At 42.2% G+C, this 21,526-nt stretch overlaps 1 protein-coding gene across 14 annotated transcripts in view; it reads left to right on the top strand.

Annotated features, from left to right (window-relative positions):
* The first annotated feature begins 8,777 nt into the window (after positions 1 to 8,777).
* Positions 8,778 to 21,526, top strand: part of STXBP5 (syntaxin binding protein 5) — a 123,871-nt gene continuing 111,122 nt past the window's right edge. For 8 of the 14 annotated variants that reach the window (XM_052784791.1, XM_052784788.1, XM_052784790.1 and 5 more), the window contains exons 1-2: positions 8,779 to 9,311; positions 11,134 to 11,231. In XM_052784791.1, coding sequence (XP_052640751.1) covers positions 9,159 to 9,311; positions 11,134 to 11,231 — 251 coding nt within the window. In that variant the 5' untranslated portion in view covers positions 8,779 to 9,158. Of the gene's footprint in view, positions 9,312 to 11,133; positions 11,232 to 21,526 lie in introns of all 14 variants that reach the window. The other 6 variants (XM_052784781.1, XM_052784780.1, XM_052784777.1 and 3 more) reach the window with 1 other exon arrangement.

The raw sequence follows: 21,526 nt of genomic DNA, 5'->3' as shown, positions 1-21,526 counted from the left end.
AAGCTGTCCCTGCAGCCTCCACTGTACCTCTGGACACGCCTCAACATTGTTACAGGAAAGCTATTTGCTTTATGGGCAAGAGGAAAAATGCAAATTGAATGAAAATTAAACAGCTTCCACTGCAGACTGTAATTTAGGCATAGCTGTATGAAGTACTACAAATCGTATCAGATACTGATACGTTTTGCATGGCTAAACCAGCATGGCTTTACTTGTGTGTGTGTCTCAATTTCCAATTGCTAAAATGAAGATAATCTCTTTTTTCCCATTAACCTGTCTGTCTTGCCTAAAGAGGTGGGCCTCTGTGCCAATAGTCTTTCTCCCACTGCTTCTCAGAAACCATCTTTTTGGCCTGACCATCTACATGGTAATGCACTATAAAATATAGGTATAGTTAATAAATGTTGGCTATTCGTTAGCGTAGTGACCAGCCCTAACTGGGGTGCTATAGCAGAAGGGATGGTGACTCACAGGGAGATTTGAAGGAGCAGATATTAATGACTCCTTACACACCTTGCCTAAAGTAAAGCTCAAAACCATGATAATACATCAAGTTGCTGAACCTAATCCCAGCAATAAGTCTAAATTGTGGTCAGGACAATGCCATGCACTACAGTGCTTGCTGAGCTGATCTAATTAAAGCTTACAATTTCCTCTAGCCTTTAATTCAATCAGTTACTACATGCCAAAGTTCAATTGCCTTAATTAGGGTTAGATTAAGTCACCAACTGGACCTAAAGCCTATTCAAGAAGCTCACTTACTAGTGTCTTGGGACAGAATCTAAAAAAATGTAAAGAATGGGAGAAATGAGAATTGTCAGGCTTTTTGACTTTAATAAATTGGAACCTGTCCTGCATAGTCTAGGCTTCTCCTACTCATTTGCCTTGTTACTTATTTACTTTGTCTGAAACAATTATTTGCCTTGTTAATTTCAAATTATTACATTCTTCTTAAATTGCAGGGCACTAGCATTTTCTTTGGAAAGTCCCAGCTGTCCTTGCATTTCACCTCCTGTTTCACTCATTGGGAGGGAGGGGGGAAGGTGTGGAAAGAGGTTCTGTTTGCCATGCTTGGAATGAAGTTAAAACCATACAGACTCTTGTTTTTATGGAAAATCTTTTAATTGTCTTGAAATCTGAAATTTTCTCACACAACTGAGCTAATCAGAAAATTTAAATATGTATCTGGTATTATTATTTCTGAACTGGTGTTACAAGAAGGGTTTACATTCACAGAAAAATGGTAACACAGAATGAAATAAATGTACTAAAGAAAAAAAAGCCTAAAATTAAATGAAGCATAGATGCGTTTTGGATCTTCTAGCTTCAACATCATTAAAGGGATTGTCTGCTTGCTTGCTTGCTTGCTTGCATGCTTAGCCTTGCAGTTTATGTAGTTCACTGCTCTTAAAGTAAGAAGAAAAAATATCAGTGAAATAGTAGCCATTTTTAACAAAGGCCTAATGTTTCTTTAGTTTAAATGAGTACTTGTCTAAATTGTTGAACTACTGTACAACAGGAATCCCCTTCCAGCTAATGCATTGTAATTACAGTGACAGTAATAAAATACATGAGCTTATTTTTTCTTGTAGTGGGCAGTCACTTAAAATGACTCATTGATGAAAGATCCTGTCTGAAAGGCTACACTTCGTACAAAATACTGTACATAAACAGATCACTATATTTGAAAGACATTTTTTAAATTGCAGCACTACAAATCTAAGAATGGATAAATTAGTTTTGTCCATCATATTTTAGCTTTAATTCATTTAGTCCAAGAAAATCCTTCTTCACTTGGCAGACACTCATACTTTATCTTAATTTGGCTATTTTATAATGCTTGTGTTGATTTCACTTGTAATATTTTGCTGCCTTTTAATGGAGACAGATTGTATTTCATATTTACTTCACTCTGTTATGCAGGTCTTAAAGTGGCACTGTAATAGGAAGCACTTGTATTATGCTTGACCTAATACCATAAAATGTGTGTGATAAATACATATGAAACTATATTCATTATTCAGTAAAGTATCAGCCTGTATTTTTCTAGATGGATAAAAGCCTTACCTTGTTTAAAACCTGTTCTGACTGTACTAGCATTGTATGTCTGAGGTTTTAATCCTGGCTTAGGCCTACTATTAATGTAAAAGTGAGAAAACAGAAGTACGGCACATGGGATGTGAAATTGTAATTTTATTTTGTAGTAACACAAAAACCAGACGTTACAGAATCTCCATGTTTAGAGATATGCAAAATTTAGACATGACCCTGAGCAACATGATCTGACTTTGAAGTTGGATCCAGTTAATGACTGAGTGGACCATTGGACCCCATGACCACCAGAGATCCCTTCTCACCTCAGTTATTCTGTGCTTATATGATTCTGCATTAATATGTTTCAAGTATCCATTATAATAGATCAAATTGCAGAAGCAAGACAATATAAGGCAAGTGATGATGCAAGTTTTGTACTGTTGACAAGTATGTCATACTATCAGTTGAGTAAATCATGTCTTCTCCCGATGTAGCTTAAGCTTATACATAGTGTTAAGAAGGTGCATGATTGCATTGAAGGAAACATAAGGTTAATTACATGTTGAAGTGATGGCATAGATCAGGTTACAATCAGAAATTCCTTAGTATCATTATTTGTAATTTTGCTTTGGCATCTAATGAACAACTACAACATATTAAGTGAACTTAAGTGTTGAATGTACATATTACATGCTCCTCCTGTAAATCGTTACAATCCACTAGCAGTATCTGAGTAATGATTTTCTTATAAATATATGGAGACTGAAAACCCCCAAACACTTCCGTTCAAGTGAGAGATAAACATTATGACATTAATTCATACACAGGAAAGTATCCATAAAAATATAATTAGTTAGGAATAGAAGAAACTGATGAAGGATCAGCACCACAGTATAACAGACGTGGATTTTAGGAGCCTAAGCACAACACTGCACTTCAAAACTGCTCATTCTGTGGCTGCCTAGCCCCAGTGGTGCTTATTTGTGACAAGAAAATGAGAATTTTAATTCAGACACCCCACTTTCCACCTAATGAGTAGACACAATCCAGAGGAAAATGTCACAGAAGGAAAACCTATCCTCTACTTTACTTACTGATTTTTTTCCAAAAATAAAGTAGGTGACAGAAGGAGATCATCTCTGCAGCTTACAGAGTATCTGCTTGGAAGGGAGGCATCCTGAATTGTGAACCCTGCTCCCAGGACTGTTTATGCACTATACCCTAGAAAATCATGAACAAAAAAGAAGAAATACTCTGCCACCAAAACTGCCTGTTTTGATTGCACAAGAGATTAATTAGAAGGGTACACGGCAACAAGGGTACAATAGGAAGCTGTTGTAACTAAAAGCGTGAAGCAGGAGAGTAGAGTAGATGCTAGGGTTGAAATACCACTATTCTTAACACAGAGCTGGCCGAGGCTCAAGTAAAATGTGATATAGAAAGCAGAAGAAATCAACAGACTGCATGAACAAAAGAGAACTGTGCATATTTAGTACAACCTAAGAACAAAATTAATTAAATGCCTGCACTGGCCACAGAAGATTTGGATAAGCAGAAAAATAAATTACTCCTTCAGACAGTGATAAAAGGAAAGGATTGGCTGGAGCCAAATCAGCCAGGCTATGCTGCTAGGATGACCTAACCTTAGGTACTGAAGACACAGCTGAAAATAATGAAAGTAAATTTGAAAACAAAAAAATGTAGTGTTAACATCCTCCTTAAATATTTCTTTAGTGTTATTTATTTTTTATTTAAAGAGCCTTTATCTCATGGCAAAAGACAGACGGATGCTTAAGTACATTTTTTGAAAGGACTGTGTATCAGTGAATATGAGAATAATATGTAAATAGGTCAATAGATAATAAGCAATAAACATATTTTCATTAGATACAGTAAATTTTTGTGTATAGTTTGATAGCTGACACTGCCTTTGTCTGGTCCAAGATGAGAGTGGTGGGACAAAGGTGCAAATAAGCATGTGAGTTACTAAGGAGGACAGTGCACAACCTCCTTCATAAGTCTCACGTTTCCATCGCATAGTGCTGCTGTCATCCATTCCTTTTGCCTTATGTACTCTCCCTTGCTAGGGCATTGTAGCTATTCACCTCATCACGTACCACTGGTAGCAGCCAGCATTCAGAGACCAACAGTGGTCAACTGGTAACAATTCCTTAAATTCTTCCTAAGACAACCATGCCTCTTTCTTTTGCCATGCTCTAGCTCAACACACAACAGCTACGTGGGCACTTGTATATTATTATCTGTACTAGTTGAGTAGATCAATGCCACAGAGCCCTTCCAGTTCATACTTCAACAACCAACGTATGCACTTGTCATTATGCTTGCCGACCTGAGATGAATGTGCAGGAATCTTGGTGCAGTCTCTGCAGCAGTAGGATGTGCCCTCTCTCTGCCATGCACGTCCATACAGCCTAATGGCATCCATACATTGGGTGTTAGTCACGCTGTTCCATAGGCCTTTAATAAAAGATGCCCATGATCTGTGAGCCTGCCAAAGACCACACAGGCTTCCAGATGCAGGAACTCATCATATCAGTACAGGCCTGGTCAATCAGGATGTTTCTGAAATGGGTGAATTTACAAACAGTAGACAGTTCATCTCCAGTTGAGGTTATGGCAAGTACTAGCATCGCTTTTTTCCAGGAGCTGACCAGCTAATTGACACATGCTCTTCATTTCCTTCTTGTTTACGGCTTATTCAAATTAAGCTGCAGAAATATCAAAAAGTTCACCTATAGCTGGAAGCCCTCCTTAGGATTTGTCACCAATGCAGATTATTGGGGAAAAAAAAAAATCACAGATGTTTGTTTGGCAACAGCTCTTAGTCTAGAAAGCTTGAGCAGTTTCCCAGCAGCCAGGAAAGATTCCAAAACTCACTTGGAGCTGTGGCTACACAGCCCTGTCCAATACATTTGAGTAGAACAACCTGAATAGGATTAGTTCAGAAATGTTTCCCAGCTTCTTTCTATTTATGGCAAGGAAATGTTTGGCTAGGGCTCAGTCAATCCTGACTCTGCAGTGTGAGTGACTAAGCACCATTAAGAAGTTCTCAGGAAAGCTAAGCATCTTAGTCTTCAGAGCCTGGATTGACTGACTGTCAAAACCTTTAGTGCAGTTAGAGGCCAAGCAGAGATCTTGAGGTCACTTCTGATGGTCCTTTTCTCATCCGTGCTGCATAGTACAATAATTATTATGGTGTGCAAATCACCTGGACTACACTGCCTTCTCTGGATACAACCGGTAACACTTTTGGGGCTTACATACAAAATAAGGACAAACACCGTGAGTGGACCTGTCACTTCACTACCTACCCACTGCTCTGGTATTGTTCCACCAAATCTTAGCATACATTATAACTGGATGGGCTTTTACTCATTCTGGCTCGTGCAGGGCTACCATAATTCTCTTTCTTCTTCACGCCAACACTGGTGGTACACTACCCCACAAAAAAAAAGAAGAAAAAAGAAAAGCCCATAAACACAGTGATGGCTGCACTCTGCAGTTATCTGTAAAGTTACTGTGATTATTTTGAGGCAGAAGACCCAAGAAGTCTGACCTGCACCAACTAAAGGTCTGTAGGAACACAGTGGTAGGGAGGCCAACACTACATGCCCCATTGCCTCAAATACCTGTTAGGAATAGTGGTTGCTTATGTGGTATCTGTAGAATACTGATCAAGAAATGAGCAGGTGATCCTCTCTCTCCTTTTCTAGGAGCAGTAAATAACAGGATCAGTAAGAGAAGGTGGGCAAAGAAGACCAAAGCCAAGTGGATTTATTTGGTGGCAGGCATTTGTGTGGCCAATGAAGATGCACAGCTGGGGCCAAGTGACTCATGAACATTTAACAGTGGCTCTGTCACAGCTGGACTCGGTCACAGGTGAGTGCAAAGATGTTGCAAACTAGTTGGGTCTGCTTGCTTCTTCCCCAGCTGTGCAAGACAGTCAGGCTTTGGACTGGAGTATAAAACACTGGCAAGAGATTTCAGACATCAGAGGCCAGAAGGTCTGAGTGGGCAACATGAAGTAAGGAGGTTAAGCAGAATTGGTCTCGTTTGTAAACAGGATGTGGTTATTGGGTAAGAGCTGGAGGCCCCAAAGAAGCTCTGAAATACAGCAGCTAAATCCTGAGAGATAATGGGGATGTTCACTGAACTACAAAATTAAATGGCCTACTGAAGTCCCAGTGAGAGGGAAGGTTGCCACTAATTTTTTAAAGGAAGAGTTGAAGTCCCAGAAAGCATTGATTTGTTGAATGGCATCAACTAGAAAGTGTGAGGGAAGAGAACTGCTGTTGTCTCAACCTCGTGTATATGATTTGCCTAAATGTTTGCAAGTATTGGTACAATGTTGCAATAATGAATGAGGTTGTCCCGGTGTTAGATGCTAAAGTAAACAGAAAATGAAATCCAATCTCTCCTCTAAAAACGTATAGTCCAGTTAAAGAATGGATTCAAGGGCCAAGTACATAGAAGATAAGAATAGGAAAGTGACTGTAGTATGCAAAAAGAGTGCTTTTAAAGTCCTTTAATTCTTCATCCAGTTTTGAGGTTTGGGTTTTTTTGTGTCTAATATTACTATAAATAATGAGGCTAGTTGTGCTATGAAAGTTATAACTAGAAGTGTTTGCAGGGCCTGGCCTAACATATACTGAGAACAGAACTCAAACGGACTATAACTTATATTCTTAGAGTTATACTTGTACACACCTTTACCTGTAACCATCTGTGTTTTCCATTTAGTCAAACATGGCCAAGTTCTACACATTTTCTTCCCAGTTTAGTGTGTTACAATAAGCATGTGTTAATAGATGGACAAATTAGACATTATTTCTGTAACTTATGAACTGTTAGCTAAAATATGTAATGGATAAAGACATACTGAACACGCAAACATTGCTCTCTTAAAATTAATTTTTATATCAAATATTTACTGATCCTTATTTAAGTTTACTTATTCCTAGGACTTTTGCCATCTCTGCAAGCATTCTTTCACATTTTACCACGATGATTTGAGGAAGTCTCCGACAGTCCTGGTAACACAGGGGAACAGCTATGCAAGTTCATGACTCAGTCACTTTGTAAGCATATGTAAACTGCCTTGGTTTATTTCAAATGCTTATACACCATATACCTGCTGGCAGCATGGCTGTAAATTGACGTGGGGTTACAGGTCTAAGAAGAGTTTGTGGCATTTTTAATTTTGAGGTTATGATGATGACTGCACCGTGAACTATTTTGCTGCATTCTGATTATGCTTGTCCCTCTGTGCACTATTATATTTACTGTGCTAATAAAGCATGGCTGGCTATCAGGCTGAAAACACCTCTTAAAGGGACTTTACTGTCTGCAGAGCCTTTTCCTGCTAAGGCATTCACACTGTAGCTAGGAGAGGCGAGCCAATGTCTTGAATCACATCTGTGCAAGTTTTCCCTCCAAAAGTGGCGATGGATCTTCCAGTTCATTTTAGTTGAAAAGAAAGCTCAGGAAAGAGTCACAAATAATAATTACCTTCAGCAATATAACGACGACTGAGACAAGAGCAATTACCTATTACCTGACCGCTGACTAGATAATCCAAAACTGCAATCCAGTAGGAAAAGAAAAATAAAAGCAGAACGCAGACTACTATACAACAGCGGTTAGCCGAAAGAAACGTTTAACTCTGTGCCACCTGCTTACATTAGTTTTGCTGCCGTGAGAACGAAGGGAAGCACCGCGGTAAGCCGAGCGGCTCGCCTTGCTGCGCGAGGGCTGGCGGTGGCTTCTTCGGACGGCGTTGGCCAGCTCCGCACTAGCCCTCGGTCCAGCCGCTTTGGGCTACGACCGGCTAACGCTCCCAGGCCGGGGCCGCACCGCCTGCGCGGCTCTCCCCGGAACGGTGCTTAGGGTGAGGGGTACGGGAGGATCACACCCCTCCGTTAACCGTTACTGCCGTTGGAAACGCTCCTCCACGCCTCGCCCCCCAGCCCCGCCGCCGCTCCCCCGGTCCCGCCGGGTGCCGCCACCACCTGTAATCTGCTCCCGCCTCGGCCTGGCCGGAGGCCAACCCAGCTCACGCCCGGCGCAGGGCTCTCGTCGCCGGGCCGGGCCGGACCCCGCTCACCCTCCCGCCACCGCGCCCCGCCCGCACCCCTCACACCGCGACGCGGCAGGGGGGGAGCGGACACCGCCACATCCGGGTGCCGGCTCTCTTAACGCGCATGCGCGGCCCCGCCGCCGCTGCGAGGCAGGGCGTCGCGGTAGTCACTGCCGCCACCGCTGCTCCTCCCCGGGGCGCTGCGCTTCCGCGTTGTCAGGCAAGGGGGAGCGACCGTGAGGCGGGGGAGGCGCCCTCCGCGGCGGCGGCGGCGGCGGCAGGAGGAGGAGGAGGAGGAGGAGGAGGAGGAGGATGGTTGTGGGGGCGGGCGGCGGCAGCAGCCGCTGGCAGCAGCCGGGAGAAGCCCCGCTGGTGACTGGCTGGCGGCACACGCAGCTCTGAGGAGGCGGAGGGTGCCTGAGCCGCGGGGCGGGCGCCTGCGAAGGGGGGAGAGACTGCGGCGGCGGGAGGGGACCGGCACACGCACGCACACACGCACGCAGAGACGGATGACAGCGGCGGCCGCGGCTGCCACGATGTGAGGCGGGCTGCGCGGGGGGAAGCGGGGGCTCCGCGGAGAGGAGAGGCAGCCCGCACACCCCCGGCGGCGGGAGGGGCGGCTGGGCTGGGCCGGGGCGGGGCCGGCCGGGCCCGGGGCGAGCCGTGCGCCCCGGCGGGCAGGGCGCGGGGCGCGGAGCGGCCGCGGGCGGTGAGTCTGGGACCGGCGGTGGCGGCGCTGGTGGGCTGACCGGCTCCTGTTTGCTTGGCTCCAGTCTCCCGTCTCCGAGCCCGCGGGCCCCGATGAGGAGCGCCCCTGCGCTGCCGGACTGACGCCTCGCCGCCCTCCCCGCGGACGAGGAGCGCTGCCCGGCGGCGGAGAGCGCGGCGCCCCTGATCGCGGGCCGCCCCTGCACCGCCCTCCCCGGCGGGGGCTCGTCTGCCGCCTGCGGGGCGGTCGGCGCGGCGCGGCGGTGACAGCGCGGCGGCGGCGAGGCCGGGGGAGCGGGGAGCGCCGCCGCCGAAGACCATGAGGAAATTTAACATCAGGAAGGTGCTGGACGGCCTGACGGCGGTCTCCTCCGCCGCCTCGGCGTCGTCCGCCGCGCAGCAGCAGCAGGCGGGGAACCGGGAGACCGAAATCCAGGAGACGCTCCAGTCCGAGCACTTCCAGCTCTGCAAGGTGAATGAATGCTGCAGCCCCGAGCCGGCTGGCGGCCGGGGAAGGGGGCGCGCCGCCGCGATGGGCTCTGCGGGCATTGCTGCTCGGTACCGGCCTCGCCGAGCCTGCCCGCCGCTCCTGTTTACTTGTTTGGATTTTTTTTTTTTTTTTTTTTTTTTGCCGGGGGGGGGCGGAGAAGGGAAGGAAGCGGTGGGTGTAGCTGTACAGGTCTCGTTGGATTTCTGTAGTCACCCTTCCTGGAGAGTTTCAGGGTTTGTCGTCTTCTAGGCTCTTTCATGCGTGTAATGTTGACTGTGTTCATGAAGGCTTCGTAGAAGGAGTGGGATGGATGGGGGAAGGAGTGATACCTAGCTGTAGTGCAGATCTGATTATCGCAGCATTTGAGTAGAAGCCTCTGCTAATGGGCCCGAAGGACAGGGGATCTGTCTCTCTGCATTATTTGGAAATGCATTTATCCCGTTCCTTTGTGCCTGAAAAAGGCTGTAGACGTTTGTGGTGGTTTTGCTGCAGTGTGTTGCCAAGTTGCCTATGCCGCTATCGCAAATCTTCTCCAGAGACAGAGGAAGAGTTCCTGGTTTTTTTTATTTGCTTGTGCGTGATAACGATAACTGCAGTTTGTGTCTGCACACTTCAGAAAATGATGCAGCGAATTAATCCACCAGCTGTACCAAGAGGAATAAAAACTGATTTGAATATCAATACCCATTTTTATCTTTACAATGCACCCATGGCCTAGCTTGATATGGATGAGCTTGTTTGTGGATTCTCTTCCTTGTTTTATCTAGTATTGCAGGCGTTTCTGCCACTTTTGCAAGTTGTTCAGGAAGGACATGGAAAAGAGCAGAGCTGTTACCAGTTAGATTTTATTCACTGTGAAATACTGAGAGTTGCAGGGTATGCCTGCAACTTCAGTGAAGTAAAAGTACATCGGAAGTTTGCTATGCATTTATGAGGTCCTAAAATAACTCTCCTTTAAACTAAAGGTTTTGAAATGGAAAAGCTGGCTTATGTTGTGTACGTTTATAAGGGAAATAAGAGTAAGTGACACTCTTATGTTCTTGATTCTGATTAATTGCAGCCTGAGAAGTATAATGGAGTTATCGCTAGGTCAATTACCAAATTAGTCTTGGCTAACCAAAAAGCTAAATGTGCCAGTAGCTTCATATTAAAGAATTCCATGGTTGGGGGGGGAAGGGGGGTGCTTTGTTTGGTGGGATGTTTTTTGTTTTTGTCTGTTTCGGGGGCTGTTTTTTCTCTTTGGGGGAAGCAGAGGGTGAGAGATTGGTTTTGTGGAGCTTGGGTTGTTTTTATTTTCTTAATGTGCTGAGAGAGGTTGCACTGTCATGTGGGGCCTGTTGGATTGAAATTGAAGTGATTGTCAGACAAGCAGGTCTAGTAATTTGTAATAGTTCTAATGACAGGTCTGACTTTGTTGCCAAACTTCCTAGGAACATCTCAGATCTTAATAGTTTAGTGCCTTTGCTAGAGCTGAAAATAAGATTCTGTGGAGAATGAGGTAGATGAAAAAATAAAATGCTGAGTTGATACAGTCTTTGTACAGAAGAAATGTAAGATTCAAATTAAGTTTCAGTAAGTATGGTTGTCACTTGATCAAGGATGAATGAGTAATTATGACTAAAAAAAATCTTTTATAATTGGTTCATGTAAGACAGCTGATTTTTCTCAGTCTGTTAAAATGCTTTGTAGTTCCTTTCTTAATTGTGATTAACACCGAATCCTGTTTCCTAACATACGATATTGGTTCTGTTTATTTTTGGTCTGCTGCTTGACCCGTCATTACTGTGATGCTCTGACTTGTTAGACTGTACGCCATGGTTTCCCCTATCAACCTTCAGCCTTGGCATTTGATCCTGTTCAGAAAATACTGGCCATCGGGACTCAAACTGGAGCACTAAGGCTGTATCCTTTCATATTATGAAGTGGATTTAGTGCACCTCATGCAAGTGATGTTTTGATTCAGCTGCTGTTTTTGATTCAGAAGTGTGGTGGGAACCAGGTATGCAGGAAGGGAGAAAAAAAAGCTCTGTTTCCTGCTGGTGGGTGGCCTGGCTGTTCTGGTTGTTCTTTGTGTCAGTTCAAGTTGTGTTAATGATGTGAGGTATGGCTGCTCAGTCCCCATTATCTCAAGTTAATATATACATTTTGTAGAGGGTTACTAGTGTGCTGACAGTTTATAGCAGCTGACTGCAAATCTAAAGAGAGACCTGGGCTGAGCTCTGTTTCATTCTTCTGCTGCATCCTCGGGGATTTGAAAAATTCCATGCTGCTTGGTGGGGTTTTCTTTTTGTTGGTTGGTTTTGGGGTTGTTTTTTTTTTGTCTTGTTCTTGATAAGCTTTGTAATACTGCAGTTACCTGCTACTGCTTCTGTGTTGCCAAAAGATGGTTTCAGGTGGGGACACTAAAGGGTACAGGAATTGTATCTCACTAATAGTTTCCAAGTGACTGAGATGAACAGAATGAATGTGTGGAATAAAGCACCAGTAACCCTGCTTTTTTTTTTTTTTTCACTAAAAAGTGAACTACCCATACGTTCATAGCCATATGGTACCATAGCCATATGGTACTATCCAAGCCATGTAACAACATATGTGTTTAAACTTTTATTTTTAAAATAAGATGCCCTGTAGATTCTTTAATCCACACTGCCATTGCCCAAACCTTACTTTTCATCAGAAGAGAATGAATTGAATTCTCTGTTGTGCTGAAATTGACTGAACTCTGACCTTTTTGGGGAAGGTTTAGGCCATCTTGCTAGAAAAATTGACTTAATCCTCTTTAAACTGTAGGTAAATCTCATCTTTTCCTTTGCTACTTATATTAGTCTGCAAGTCGACTTTTTTTTTTGTTTGTTTCCTTCTGTAGCATCACTACTCTGTAAGGTTAATTGCCTTAGAGAGGCTTGCCTTTTACAAGTTGAAAAATTAGAACTTCAGTATTAAATCTGAGGCTTTAAGAAGAGGCTGAAGTGGCTTGTGTGGTATCTATAACAATATCTATTTTTCTGAACTCCCAAGATCTCTTAATTCAGAGTATGAGCAACAGTAATGACCATGCAGTGCTCTTAATGCTGTATTTGAAACTACCTTTAACTCTATAAATTTTGGGTTTAAAAAGGTGATAAAGTTGACTTCAATGAAGAATGAAATGTGAGTGATGCTGTTAATTACACCATATTGGTAGAATAGATGAGAAAACAAAAACAGACCTAAAACTAAGGATTTAGGTTGGAGGAAAAGCAGTTATCAAAATGCACCTGTTCAGAGCTTACTCACCTGTAACTTTGGGCAACATGATGCTGCAGTTTGGGTAGTGATGACTTGATAAAACCTGTTCACTGGCACTCATCCATGACTACACCTGTGAATTCTCAGAGTGTGAATTGCTTTCTAAATAATTGAGAGAAGTATTGCAAGATTGTGAGGGAAGAAACAGTTACTGTAAGAGGAAGCAGTAACATTGACAGAAAATGTATTTCTAAAGGGAAGGGAAGAAGTTTCATGCAGAGGCTGAAATGCTGGTGCTCCCCTAACTCGATGAAGATGAATATGCTTCTCTGTACCTTGACAGATATCTTGATTCTTGGAAGAACTGGCTAAAAGCCCTCAACCTCAGCTGAAAGTTGTTAACCCAGCAACCCTGCAGAAGTTCCATCTCCTGTGATTACTTGCTCTTTGGGATGGACGAGTGCAGGCAGAAGGGGTAGACTCAGACACACTCCCAATGTAAAACCAGCCTGTCACTTTCTGCCTAGTGAAACTGGTTTGCAAAGCACTCTTTGGGAAGGAGTGGAACTTGCAAGAAGTGCTTATTTCATTCTATTGCTCAAAGATAAAAACATACCCCAAAACTGCTTGTTGACCTACAGGATGCTTTACCTGCTAAGGTTTTTACGAACAATAAATTATGTGCAAGGATTCATTAAAGTGGGAGCCACTTACTCTTTGGAGCTGCAGAAGTGTTTTTAGTTGGAACGAGGTTGGACTAGAAAGACTGAGAGTCAGTAAAGAGGTATTCATTGAGAAGTAAATCCTAAAAGTGGGAGAAAAGTCAATCCTCATTTTCTTCTGCATTCATGTTGTGAGAGTATAGAAGTAAAGGAATCATAATGCATCTTTCATTGCCTAGCAGCAGATGGGAGCTGGATATTAGTGTTTTCCTTGCATCTTCAAGTATAGGTGCATCTTGTCAAGCTTTCACTTCCTTCCTATTGCAAGTAAGTGATCTGAGGAATTGTGAAGCAAGTTTTTTTTTTTTTTTTTTAGAAAGGGTATTAAAGTTAAAATATTCTTAAATCAAGAAATGAGCTAACCTGTTCTTGGTTTTGTTAATATGTGAAGAAATTAATATTACAGTCCTGATTGACTTTGGGCCATTTATAAGCTAGCCCCTTTACAGAACATGCTCCCTGTGTATAAGCAGTCTGCAGTTTGGGTATTTTAACTTCAAAACCAGTGTTGATTAGAACAGCTTAATGTGAGCAGGAATTTTCTTGACCATACTCCCATCTCATTCTTCTTTGAGGACTCTGTAACCGCTAGTAGAGGAACAGAGAGAATTCTAATATATAAATACTAAATGTTGTCTCTAGTATTGGTACAGTGACATGTAAAAATAGAATTAAAGCATTTTCTGAAGAACCAAAATCTGTGGATACAAATATACTGGGAGTTCACTGACTTAGTATATTTATCAATTAGAGATAAATAAAGACAAAATAACATCAACCCTGTATTGAATTTTCTGAATCCACAAAGTAATTGTGAAAATGGAAATATCTAAACTATAGGTAGCATGTTTCACTAATTAGATTAGAATTAGTATTCCTACTCTGCTAATATTCTTTGTCCCTGGTCTTAGGCTTGAAGGATTAAGACTGGAGGAGGGCATTGTGGAGTTGGTGACTTAGTGTGCCAGAGGCAGGACTTTGCCATTCCGTGCCCGTAAGCAGCAGTTGATTCTAGATCTTGCAGTTTCAAGAGGGAGGAAAGTCCATAAAAATATTAGGAGGAGACTGCTTTTAGTGTAAAACTTAACCTTATGAGTCACCGAAGTTACAGCTTGGGGTTATTCACTAGCTTAACTTGAGCGGTGTATCCCTTGTATTCCTTCCTTTAAAGAAAAAAAAAAAAACAAACAAATCACCAACTTGATTCTGTTTCCAGATTTACTTAGAAATATTTCTAACTCTGATTTAGCTAGGATACTTAAAAGCAAGTGTTTCTGAGGCAGACTGATATTGCTCAGGTATTATCCTTAATTAGAGAAGTATTTTGTGCCCACTGTAGAAAGGAACATTTTGAGCAATTAATAACAAAGGCTGTGCTCTGTTTTCAGCTATGGACAACAACTTGGTTCCTTTACTATATATGAGGAAAAGTTACAAAGTGTATGGTTTAGTAGAATACAGACCCTGGAGAGAGGTCAGATGCTGGACCCTCTACTCTTGACTATAGAACAGCCAGCTGATGTGATCTTCTCCCTAACATTAGGATCTGTTGACAATAGTTAAGCCCTTTGATTCTGTTTTCTGTATTGCAGGGGAAGTTGAGTGATGAGGCAGGCACAAAAGCAGAAGCACAGCACTGAGTGACATAAAATCTTAAATTTATTTCTCACATACACCCACACTCATCTGCTCACACTGATCCAGTTGTTCTTCTGAGTTTGTGGTGCTGATCAGAGGACACTCATTCTAGCTGCTTGAGGTGTTTGAGTCTTGGCTGGTGGCCTGGCTCTTACGCATGGCAATTCCGCCTCAGGCTCACCCTTCTGCACAGTGCTGGATGCTTGTGGATGTGTTCTCCGGAAGGAGCAATTGTGCTCACTATTGATTTCAAACTGCAATGGTCAGCTTAAGCTGCTGGTGGCCTCATTTGTCACTGCAGGCCAATATCTTTGACTTTCCCCATACTTAAAGGAATTTAGCTGTTGTTATCAGGGTGGCTTTCACCTTTTGATCTCCTGTCCCAAATGTGTTAGATATCAAGCAGTTAAAAGTTCATCTGTGCTTTGCTTCTTTCCTGTGCATACCCAAACCATTACAGCAGGACACGTAATCCATAGTCTTTAGGAAGTTTTGTGCGTAATTGGCTGTGCTTTGTTTTCCCAGCAGATATCATAACCTTCTAATGAGTTAGAGTTGAATATATGTACTCAAGGTTTAACTTATCTGAATGCTGTAATTGGGTAGACTTCACCCTGTGACATCCTGACAGTGTTCAGTGTCATAGGTAATAGCCCTGCTTCTGTGCTGTCCGTTGTTTTCACTCCTCTGTTTACAAGTCTCTCTAGAAGTCGAATGTAATCTGAACAGGGTAGCATTTAAACTGTAAAGAGGTTTGAGAAAGGCAAAATGGACTTTGTCAGGATTTGTCTGTCTTTAGGATGTTGTTTCCTCAGAACTTTGAATTACTAATTGTACAGGGCTCTGGACTTAATAGTCAGCTGAGCTTTTTTGTTTGCTTTTTATAGGCGGTAGAATAAGCTTTGAAGCTAAAGCAGAAAAATTGAAGGAATTCTTCTGCTCCCTGCTGTTTAACTGCTCCATCTTAAACAAGTTTCTTCAGTTTTCTGTGCTTTAATGTCTCAATAGCAAAACTAGGACAGTATATCAAATGAGACGTAGTTTGATTGTCTGCCAACATGAATGCAGTATCTTTATTGGTGCTTCATGCCTTAAAAATACTCATTTGCAGCTTGAAGATCAGCTTCTCTCTTGACAGAGGGAATTCTAAAAAGCAAGACCATTTCCAGTAGAAATTCTTGACAATAAAGGAGATACCTGTAGAATAAGTGGTGTCTCTTCCATACAGACCAAACTGTGCCTAGGACTCTTTATTCCCAAGCAGAACAGGATCTTTAATTAAAGTTTGGGGTTTTTTTTTCTGTTGCAAACCCAGTTCACAGGAAGGAGAAAAATTAGGTTGTTTGTCATTCTGTCATTAAATATCTGAAGATCCCAATCATTCTGAATGTCAGCATCTGTTCATTTCCCCCCATTCTTTTCAGCAAAGATGACTTTTATGTAAGAAAATGGCTGAAGTTTTCATGTATTTGGAGTGTATAAAACTTGCTTTCTGTGACTTCCATTCTCTGGCTTTTGTGAGAAGAACTCGCAACTGTTATTCTTTGATCAAAATAGCTCAAAGCCTGAATGTGTGGTTCCATGCAGTCAGTTTCTGATGAAGTGTTTGTGTTGCAGCATCTGGATAGTTTTGCTGTAGATGTATACCAAAAAATTCAAGCAATTTAGTGAATTCTCTGAAGCTCTAACAAAATCCCATTTCAAACTTGTGATGTGATTATATCCATTAAAAATACTTTTCCTTTGGATCATTCAGACTATGCAAGGCAGTCTGGCAGTATGACTGTGGGGGTTTTTTTTTCCCCCTCTCATGGAAGTATCAGCTTGATGTTGTGTGTTTGGGGTTTCTTTTTTTGTTGTTGTTTGGTTTTGGTTTTTTTTTTAAGTAGCTCTATACCTGTTCTTTCTCTCTTCCAGAGAAAGGGCAGTAGGGCAATGGCTGGAGTTGTGTTTGCAGTATACAGAGCAAAGATTTCAGTTTTTCGAACCAAGCATCTCACTGTGAAGTTGGCACAGCTTCAGGTGGGAGACTGGACCAGATGAACTTGGGAGGTCCTTTCCAACCTAAATTATTCTGTGATTCTGTCTGTTCTGTGAATATGCCAAAGTTGAACTAAACTACTGTTTTGTGGATTGTCAGGTTTTTTTGGCATTTGTACACTGAAGAGAATAGTCCCAACCTTTGCCAACGTTCTTCTGGACTTTGAACAAATCTTCCTGTTTTCGGAAGAGTACATTGGTAAAGCTACTAAAAAATATTGCAATAGTGTCATGCCAGAGACACTCTGTGATTATCTGTTAAAAAGGAAATGTTTATTGGCTACCTTGCCACCCAGTTGACATAAAGTAGTTTAAATGAGAAAACTACTTTGCTTAAAACATACATTAATCTTATCACGTTTCTGTTTCTTTTAAGGCTACCACACTTCTTGTTGTATCTTCCAGCATGTAGTTCACATGGGTATCATTAGCTCTCTTGCATCTTTGTTTCAATGAAAAATCCCCATCCCTAAATGAAGAAAATCAGCTACCTTTGGATATTCTGAAATGAAATAAGGCCAAAATGCCATGATTAGACATGTAACCCTTAAAAATGTATGGAATTATAGCAAGTTAGTCCTACACAGAGAAAGCTATGACTGAATTCTTCATAAGAAATAGGATGGTGTACTTTCTAAATCCATGGTTACACTTGTTGGGAGACTTGGTGTGCTGGTTTTAGCTGGGATAGAGTTAATAGTTACTTCATAGTAACTAGTATGGGGCTGTGTTTTGGATTTGTGCTAGAAACAGTGTTGATATAACACAGGGATATTTTAGTTATTGTTAAGCAGTGCTTACACAGAGTCAAGGCATTTTCTGCTTTTCACCCTACCCCACCGGTGACCAGGCTGGGGGTGCACAAGGAGCTGGGAGGGGACACAGCTGGGACAGCTGATCCCAACTGACCAAAGGGATATCCCAGACCATATGATGTCATGCTCAGCCTATAAAGGTGGGGGAAGAAGAAGGAAGGGGAGGATGTTTGGAGTTATGGCATTTGTCTTCCCAAGTACCCGTTATGTGTGATGGAGCCCTGCTTTCCTGGAGATGGCTGAACACCTGCCTGCTGGTGGGAAGCAGTGAATGAATTCCCTGTTTTGCTTTGCTTGCATGCATGGCTTTTGCTTTACCTATTAAACTGTCTTTATCTCAGCCCATGAGTTTTCTCACTTTTACCCTTCCAATTCTCTCCCCCATCCCACTGGGGAGGGCTGAGTGAGCGGCTGCATGGCGCTTAGTTGCCGGCTGGGGTTAAACCACAACAGTTCTTTTTGGTGCCCAATGTGGGGCTCAAAGGGTTTGAAATAACAACAGATTTGATTGGAATGTGCTAGATTGAATTTATAGCTGTTATTGCTGTTTAGCTCTTAGCAAGCACAGAAGCCTGCCAATTATGGGGCTTGCTTGCTTTACTGTGTATTGGAGTCTAGTGCTCATTAGTGGCTGCTTTTTGCTTTCACTGCTTGCTGTACTGCTTATCGTCTTACTCTGCTGTGCCTGGGAACATTTTGATAACAGCAACAGCGATGCGCCTGGGCTGGCAGATGGCCAGGGCATCGCTGGTGTTTCTGTGCTGCTGTGCTGGACAGGCTGGAACTCCAGTGTGAACTCGAGTCAAAGGCACTCTGACAGGTGGATGAGTCCATGCACGAGCAGGACACCCTGAAGCATCTGTGGATGTGGATAAGCCCACGCCAGAGCAGGTATATCTTGACGTGGCTGTGGCTGTGGTTATGTCTGTGCCACAGCAGATATACCTCTGTGAAGGGATTGTGGCCCAAGGATAAGTCCTTGCTGTAGAAGTACACCTTGAAGCATCGGTGGCTGTGCATGAGGTCATGCTGGAGCATCTCAAAGCGTGTGGCCATGGATAAGCCCACGACAGAGCAGGTATGCCCCTGGAGGGACTGCAGCCATGGGTAAGGCCACGCTGGAGCAGGTTTACTTTTGAAGGGACTGTGGCTGTGGGTAAGGCCACGCTGGAGCAGGTATATCTCTGAAGGCACTGTGGCCCATAGATAAGGCCATGCTGGAGCAGGTGCACCTCAAAGTGATTGTGGCTGTGGATAAGTCTATGCGGCAGCAGGTCTTTGATTTGAAGTATTATTGCATATACTGTAACTCTACTAAACAGCTTTTAGTAGTAATTGCTTCTGTTCAAAAATACCTGAAGTATAACTGCATTAAATCTCATACTGTAACTTACAAAAACAAACTTTAGAATGAAAACTCTTCTTTCATGTAGGTATTTTACTGACAAAGTAGAAACCTAATGGATATAGCCTTGTAGCTTCAAACTTGCTGGGTCATTCTGAGCTTGGGGAAGGAAATGTCTTTGGAAAGCATGGAAAGTTTGCCAGGCTGCTGGCATTACTGTAGCACTAGCATAGCCTGTTTCCTTGTACCTCCTAGCTATTTGTGAAACACTGCGGTGGTATGGATTGTGTGATCTGATGATGTTGGGGTGAAATGTAACAGGGAATTGGACAGCTGGGACCCAGCTTGAGCACTGTACCAAAAGTCTGAAAGCCTAATTTGCTAGCCTCTTAATTCAACATTTTACTGGCTTTGTTCTTTCTCAGTCACTGTGGAAGGGCTTTTAGAACTGAAGTAGCGTTATTGCTGCAGAAGAAGAAATGAGCAGTTTCATTAAAGTCATGTCTGGAAAAGTAGAAACAGCTCATGATTTGAGATGTGATAAAGAAAGCTTGAAAGCACAAACCAAGATTGCAAACCCTTCCTAACAAAACTTCCTGTTTGGCAGAAGTTTTCTAACTGCATTAGACTACTTCTAAGTGTCCAGGTCTCTACTTTCACAAAGGTTTCACAAGGCAAATGTAAGTGTTCTTACGCATTACCTTTAAGGTGACTTTTTTAGAACTGTTTTTTGTTTCTTAGTTTAATGGAACAGTAAAAACCCACATTATTTATGAGGGTTCCCATAGCACATCTGGCCTTTTTTTTTTTTAGGGTTATCTATGTAGAAGCTCAGTGAAAAACAGAATAAAACTTGTAAATTATTACATTCTATATGAAGTTAAACAAAACCGGAGGATGTGGATTTTGGGAACAGTTCACTTTGTCCTTAATCTTAGCTAACTGGTAAAGGTTTCACATTTTGAAAAAATAGAGTCCGTAGCACTTTTGAAAGTTAATACTGTGGTAGGTCTTTATCTTTAATCTCTTGGGTCTTCTCTTTTCCTCTTGCTAGTCTTGGTGTGGCCCATCCTGAAGTGTACCATCAAACTGATCATTATAATTTTTTTGAAAAATGCAGGTTCTTAATCCTGCAAAGTACATCTGGTTAAGTAGACAAGAGTCTACTTTTCCAGAGATCTAATTCTTTGACATGAAGTGTATTTACTTGTTTGCTGGCCTGAGGAAGAAGTTTGTGGTACTTGTGAACCAAAACAGCATACGAGAGTGCATTGCTTACCCACTGCCAGTATGCTGTCTTTCAGCAGCTTTTGAAGTTACCTTATTTTGCTGAACTGTAAGCTTAAATTATGGTATTGTAGCTGGTACTTGAATACTAACCAAGCATAGCCTCTTGTTATTCAATTGGTGATAACTTGGGTGACCTTTTTCATGTCAGCACTTCTATCATAGGCACTTGATAATCAGCTTACATGTTTATGAAAGGGAGCACTAAGTTACTACTTCTTTTGACTTCCAGCGCAAATACAGTGAAGGTCTAAAGACATAAGTTAAATCTCAGGCAGTGATATTTGTATCACTGAATTTAGGCACAGTTTAAAATAATGAAGGTCTTGGAAATAGCTAAAACTGAAATATTTCACTAGGGAGGACTGTGGTAGAGTGGTATAATTCCTTATTTAGTAGATTTCTAAAATATGTAGCAATTCTGTCAGCCTCTGGAGACATATACTCAATCCTGATTCATCTTGATTTTTACAATGCTTTTGTGAAATTACTTTTTCTGTGGCTATCATTTAGCCTGATCTGACATGATGTTCTGTTTAAGATTCTGCCACAAATGAGAACCATTTCGTCTTACAATGAAAATCTCTCTTTGGTAAGAGATTCCAAAACTGCTTTTATGTCTGAGATCTGTACAACTTGATAACAGCCTTGGCTGTGTACTAGTTGTTCTAACTTAAATCACTTCCTGCAAAGACTTAGTCTATTTTGAATCCCTAAGCTTCTCCTAAATAAATAAAAAAATCTAGTTACTGACAGTGTTCGTATTGAGGCAGCTCTATCAATTGCTGAAGTAAAATTGATTTTAATACTGTATTGGTAAAATTTTTTCACTGAAGTTCAGGAATAGATCTTCCCTAGTCATGTGTCCACAGCAGTTCTACTCTGCATCAGTGGTTCTGTACTTACACATTTTTCATTTGCTTTGAATTTTATCTTAAGTGTCAAGAATAGTGAAAGTAGATGAAACTTGAAATGTGTGTCTGCTAGTATAGAAAACAGTGCAAGATTAAATGCTTTGAGGAGTGCTGGTTTATGCTGATTGAGCTAATTAAAACATGTGAAACTGAAATTTTTTGTAGTACAATGATGCTGATCTTGCAATACTTGAAATTGCAGTCTGAA

Source organism: Harpia harpyja, chromosome 4, assembly GCF_026419915.1.
Source record: "Harpia harpyja isolate bHarHar1 chromosome 4, bHarHar1 primary haplotype, whole genome shotgun sequence".
NCBI lineage: Eukaryota > Metazoa > Chordata > Aves > Accipitriformes > Accipitridae > Harpia > Harpia harpyja.
The sequence above is the reverse complement of the archived record's forward strand: the minus strand, read 5'-3'. Positions and strand labels throughout refer to the sequence as shown.